Here is a 6,000-nt window from a genome sequence, read left to right on the forward strand (position 1 = left end):
ACCACACCATGCTGCTTGGTGACTGCCCAGATCTGGGGGAGGAAAAATTTCAAAGAAGCCAGGAAAACACATGACTTGACATGCCTGAGGTACTACACTACTCCCTGTTTTAATATCCCATGTTTCTCTTGATGCTCCCCCCACTCCTGCACTACCCACACATCTCAGTCATCCCCACAACACAGGGATATTCCCTTTTGGAGGGATGAGAAATGCTGTCTGAAACTCTCAGTTTTGTCACTCTCTCCCACACTGGCAGATTTCAAAGCCCACCAGAAAAGAACTACACTTTCTGTGATGGAATCTACAACTATCATTGCCCTTGAAGAAGGTACAAGATTTACAGCTTCATAAAATACTAATGCATTCAATGGAATTTATTACCTATTTTAGGTGCCTGATTTCCAGAAGCAGAGCATTGTACTGTTCAGCAGTGCTTCCAAAATAATTAATATCTGCCAAAACCAACACTCTATCCCTCCCCATACACAACAGGGAGATGACACAGATTGCTGGGGAGGCACCTCAGAAAGGGCTGAGGGGGACACCCCTTTTCCCATGGAGAATCCCCATCAGGAAAGGAGCTGTGCTGAGCCTGGGTAGTGCTGTGGGTATGAACCAAGCCATGCACACCCCTGCAAATGTGGATCAGTAAAAGGAACCTTCCCAGGGGTGAATTTTGTTCTTTAAACAAACTGTGATTTAGGGATTTGCTCTCATCACCAGAAGAGCATTGAAAGAGGCTGCATCACTGGAAGGGTAACAAGTCATCCAGGAAGTTACCAAAGAATTGAATGGTCAGTTTGACACAGGATGATCCAAAATCCTGGAGCCAGTGGGAGCAGCAGAGCCAACTGCATCATGTAGAAGTCCTTGGAAAGGCTGGATGTTAACAGCCAGCACCCTCTGCCACAGCATCTGTGCCTATGACAGATGTGTGAGGCTGGTTTGTATCTTTTATTTTTTTTTTAAGCAGGCTCTCATAGTTGTTTAGTTTTTTCTTCTAGAAAGTTTTATTGGAACAAACCTCAAGGCTACAAGGCCCTAAATCCATGATTACATTTTAAAGTCAAATCATATAAAGAAACTCAAACCAAACAAACCACACCTCCTAATTCTATATTTGCATGTCCTGCTTGTTCTAGGCCCAGAAGAGGAACCATAGGCACTTATTATTTTGTTAAACAAAGTTCCAATAAACTCTGGCAGCCTTTACTATCTTTATTGCTCCTTTCTAGATGTGTAATATCATATACCAGTATAAATAAAAGCAGAAGGTGAATACATTCTCCCAGAGATGGCAGAAGCCAGGAGCACTGGCCAAGCCCTATCTCCTTGGCTAGAGGGACTCTAAAAACAAAGCTCTACCTCCTGCCTCTGCCCCTGGTCTCACCAGGCACTACCAACACAGCAGCTGGGATAACTGGTTTGAGAAACAGAGGCACAGGTTACACATAAGACAGGCCTCATCCAAGCACTTTCACACCCCAGGGTCTAATTAGAGAGTTTTGCAATAGGTGGTGGGTTTTTTTTAATTCCCTCATGGTTATATTTTTACCTCCACAGGCTGCCCAGGCTGAAGTTTAGATGAGATTATTAACAACACTTCAGCACAGAACTAAGGGCTGTCCAAGTGACTTAGGCACGTCTACAGCAGGGGGAAGGAATACTGTGCCCCTGCCCTAATTAACCACCCCTCACAAAGTCCTCAGCACTGCTGCAAGTCCCCTTGATGTCCCAGTAGCTGGTCCAGTCCATTTCCCCTGCAAAGCCCAGCACAGGTACCCACCTGCACAGCAACCACTGCTACTGACCTCAGCCTTTACACCATTATGAAAGAGATTTGACTTTTGAGAGCAGCACTTTATCAGAAGCATTTCCTGGAACTTCTGTTCCTTTTTTTAGGCCACATCACCAATATTAAGCAGAGGAAGAGGAATCAGAAGCAGGGAAACCAGAAATATTTGTAATGTTCACAAGCAGCCTGAGATATCCTACTGAAGGAGAAAACAGGGGAAAATCCATGTTTCCTACCACCTCAGGATGGCCATTTGGAACTACACAGTCCTAACAGCACCATGAGGACGACACCATGACAGCAAACACCACCTATGTACAAGTTCTGCAGCATTGGGCAATCCCATGTACTGCTCTTTGTGCTGAAAATGCAATTCCATGTGGCTTGGGATTGCACCCTCTGAGTGGAGCCAACTGGGGCAGTCCTGGGCTGCTGGTGGTGCAGGAACCTTTAGTGCAGCTTGGCCCCAACCAACCCAGATGAGCTGCTCACTCCTTCCCATCCAAGCAGGACTGGAGACAGCCACAGGCAGCAGTTCTGAGTTTTCTAAGGACATGTGGCTTCTCAGCAATGCCTCCAAACACTATTCAACTTTTCCCTAATCTCCTCCTCTCTGAAAGCAAAAGCCATAGTCCTGTATCTTTTCAGAGCTCTCAGAGCTGGGCAGTCAAGCAAACTTTGGTATAAATTCAGCACCTCTCCCATCTAGCAGGGTACAGACTTTCTTAGGTGCAATCTAGTGGCTCAGGTGTTTAAAAATAAAAAAAAACTCTTCACCTTTCGAAGGTTTTAATTTCTTTTTTGACCTTTCATGCAATATGATAAGTCTTAAGTATTTCAGAGAGTCAGGCTCATTCCAGAGTGTTACAACACAAAATGTGAGAAGACAAAATGAGAGAAATTAATTATTGTTTTGTTTGAAGAAAAGCACATGCCCAGAGAGGAGTAATTTTATGAGTTGCAACCCTCAGCCCTGCTTCCCCAAGCCCTCAGTGCCACAGGTTTGTCACAGTGTGCCTCTTCATTGCTCCTACCAGCATTTCTAGCTGACAGCTCCACACTACAGTGCCTGCTCACCTGTGACAAGCCATGCTAAGAAAGTCAGGGGAAACTCTCTGCTTAGGAGGAAGAGATTTTATTTTTTAGCACAGTGAGCACCACAACTGACAGCCACCCACCATTTTCATATCCACCCCAAGCTTTTCTCAGCATCACAAATACCCCCACAAAGGCTGCCAGAATAACCAACAAGAAAAATGTTCACCAAGCCCAAATTAAAAGTGTGAGCAGCTGCCTGACTGTCACACAAAGATTTATGTGCATGAAGAACCCAGTCCCTCAACAAACCCCAGTACAGGGCCAGCACTGGCTGCCAAATGGCTTTGTTTGCTTTACATCTTTACCTGCAGGAGTTTACAAAGGAGTTTTCATTCAGAAGCTGCAATCATCTTACAGCAGAGTCAGCTATAGAATCTATTAACTAGCAGGGAAGTAAACACTTTCCAGCATTTCACCTGTGCCTTATCAATATGATTAACTACTAGGCAGTGTGTGTAATTCTTTCACTGAAACAAAAGGGCTATGGACAGAAACTGCAGAAACTCTGTGAAGCAAATTTGACAGCCACAGCCAGAGCCACACTGGTATAACCATGTTCCTTTCAGCAGCGGGGTGGCTCCCCAGTCAACTTTACACCAGGGACTCAGGGGGACCTTCAGCTGCACAATAAATCACTTAGACTAGCTGATATTTTTATTGCAATGACAGTAAGATTTCTCCATCTGCTCTGCTGTGCTCAAGGGACTCACCATATCCCAACGAGTTACTGCATGCCTACCATGGGGTACATCTAATTGTGCTTCTGCCCTGTCACATACAGTCATGGCCAGGTTACATGAATACAAGCTCAAGGGAAAGAGCAAAATGCACAGGAGAGCCAGGCAGAGCTCTGTCTGAGGACAGCTGCCAGCTGAGATAGTTCAGCAGGAGTGCATTACTTCTGGAGCTTGGACATCACAAGTGAAACCTACTTTGCATCAATATGAAAAGTAAGTTTTACATGGATTTTAACACTAGTAACTACTCTGGTAAAAAAACCAGAAACATACTTCAGATAAGGTTGGAAGTAACTTTTCTTCCTAAAGGTTGTCTGAAAGTACCTCACATTCAAGTGCAAGGAATCCACATATAAACTCAGGTATTAAGAGAACCTTTCTGACACAGGAGTGGAAACTCGCCAGCCCACAAAACATAAACACGGCAGATAATGGGGCTCATTAGCTTTTAGCCGTCGGATGTTGGCTGCTGCTCTATCCACATCTCCCTCCTTCCCCGGGCAGTTGCGGCACCTGCCTCGCTCCAGTCTGACCGCTCGGAGCTCTCGGCAGGTGCAGCTGCGGAGGCAGAGCTGGGAGTCAGGCGCTCCCCACTGCCATGCCGGGCACCTCCGTGCATCCCAGGAAGGGCAGAGAAGCTTCCCGGGAAGGGCAGAGAAGCTTCCCGGCACAGCTCTTCCCAAGGACACTGCAAGCAAACACGTGCTGAACCCATCTAAGGATTAGCCCCTCTCAGGTTTTACGTTTTCATTCACCTCAGTTGAAAGTGACACTGTTTGTACACTTTAGGGTGCAATTTGCACATCCTCTCCACCACAATAAAAACAGAAACTTACCAGTAAAAAGCAACTTTGTCCCCAAGCTTCTTCTCGTTGACATTTCTGTCCAGGAGGTTGTAGCAGATGTTGGTGGTCGCTCCTTTCATCCACTCGATGAAGATCTTCCCCTTGGTCACATCGAAGTTGTACTTCAGGAAGGGTCCCGTGTGCTGACGCTTCCAGTAGAACTCTTTAGCGATGTCCCCCCAAAATTCTGCAAAGGCAACGGGCACCGGAGCCCGTGAGCGGGAAACAGGGATGAGGGAAGGGGGATGAGGCAGGTAACGTCTGTGGGGACACGAGGGGCACCCCCGAGCGCCCCACAGCCGGGGGTTCGCGGAGGGCTCCCCGCGCTCCCCACAGCCCCCGGAGGGCTCGGGCAGCCGCCGCCCCGCCGCGCCGGCCCCGCTCACCGTGCGGCTCCTCCACGGAGCGCTGGTACAGGCGCTGGTAGTGGGGCAGCGAGGGGACGTGGGCCGCGGGCAGCAGCTCGGGCCGCGGCGGGTAGAGCCGGGCCTGCTCCCCCGGCTGCACCATGGCGAGGCACCGGGGCTGTGCGCGGGCGGGGGCCGCCCAGCCCCGCTCCGCCGCCGCGCCGAGCCGGGGGCGGGCACGGCGGGCACGGCCCGCCCTCACGGCGGAGCGGGGCGGCGGCCATGTTCCAGAGCCTGTGCTGGTGGCGCCGTGGCTCTGGTGTGCCGCTGTCAGTGGTGTCAGCCTCCCTGCAGTGTCCCTGTGTCAGTGGTGTCCCCTTGTTTGCTTTGTTCTTTCTGTCAGCGGTGTCCCCCTGTCAGCCGTGTCCTTGTTTCAGTGCTGTCCCGTGGCAGTGGTGGCGCCCTGTCAGCCAAGTCCCCGTGTAGCTATGTACCCTACCCACTGTGCCCCCTCTGTCACCAGTGTGTCCCTCTCCAGTGGCGTTTCACTGTCACTCGTGGTCCTTCTGTCAGTGGTGTCCCCCTGCCGGCCAAATCCCCATGACCAGCGATGGCCTCTGTCATCAGTGGCCCCTGTCAGTGGTGTCCCCCTGACAGCCATGTCCCCACGACCATCCCTGTCAGCAGTGTCTCCTGTCAGTGGTGTCCCTGTGCCAGCCATGTCCCCACGATCTGTGGTGGCCCCTGTCAGCAGTGTCCCCTGTCAGCAGTGACCCCCCCTGTCAGCCACATCCCCGTGATCAGCGGAGACCCCTGCCACTGGTGTCCCCCTGACAGCCATGTCCCACTCTCAGTGGTGTCCCCTGCCACTGGTGTCCCCCTGACAGCCATGTCCCGCTCTCAGTGGTGTCCCCTGTCACTGGTGTTCCCCTGACAGCCATGTCCCGCTCTCAGTGGTGTCCCCTGTCTGTCACTGGTGTCCCCCTGACAGCCATGTCCCGCTCTCAGTGGTGTCCCCTGTCTGTCACTGGTGTCCCCCTGACAGCCATGTCCCGCTCTCAGTGGTGTCCCCTGTCATCCCACAGCCCCCTGTCCTCACCATCAGCCCTGTCCCCCATGCCAGCAGTGTCCCCATTTAACAGCCCAGCCCTGTCAGCCACCTCTCCCCTGCCAGC

At 50.9% G+C, this 6,000-nt stretch overlaps 1 protein-coding gene across 1 annotated transcript in view; it reads right to left on the reverse strand.

Moving 5' to 3' along the window:
• The window catches only part of ACSS2 (acyl-CoA synthetase short chain family member 2), a 31,856-nt gene extending 26,811 nt beyond the window's left edge, over positions 1-5,045 (reverse strand). Inside the window, exons 1-2 of the mRNA XM_071447043.1 lie at positions 4,865-5,045; positions 4,470-4,665 (exon numbers count right to left, since the gene is read on the reverse strand). Coding sequence (XP_071303144.1) covers positions 4,470-4,665; positions 4,865-4,988 — 320 coding nt within the window. The 5' untranslated portion in view covers positions 4,989-5,045. The remainder of the gene's footprint in view (positions 1-4,469; positions 4,666-4,864) is intronic.
• Positions 5,046-6,000: the final 955 nt, after the last annotated feature.

Source organism: Agelaius tricolor, unplaced genomic scaffold, assembly GCF_023055355.1.
Source record: "Agelaius tricolor isolate 1412-34295 unplaced genomic scaffold, bAgeTri1.0.p SCAF_23, whole genome shotgun sequence".
Taxonomy (NCBI): Eukaryota; Metazoa; Chordata; class Aves; order Passeriformes; family Icteridae; genus Agelaius; species Agelaius tricolor.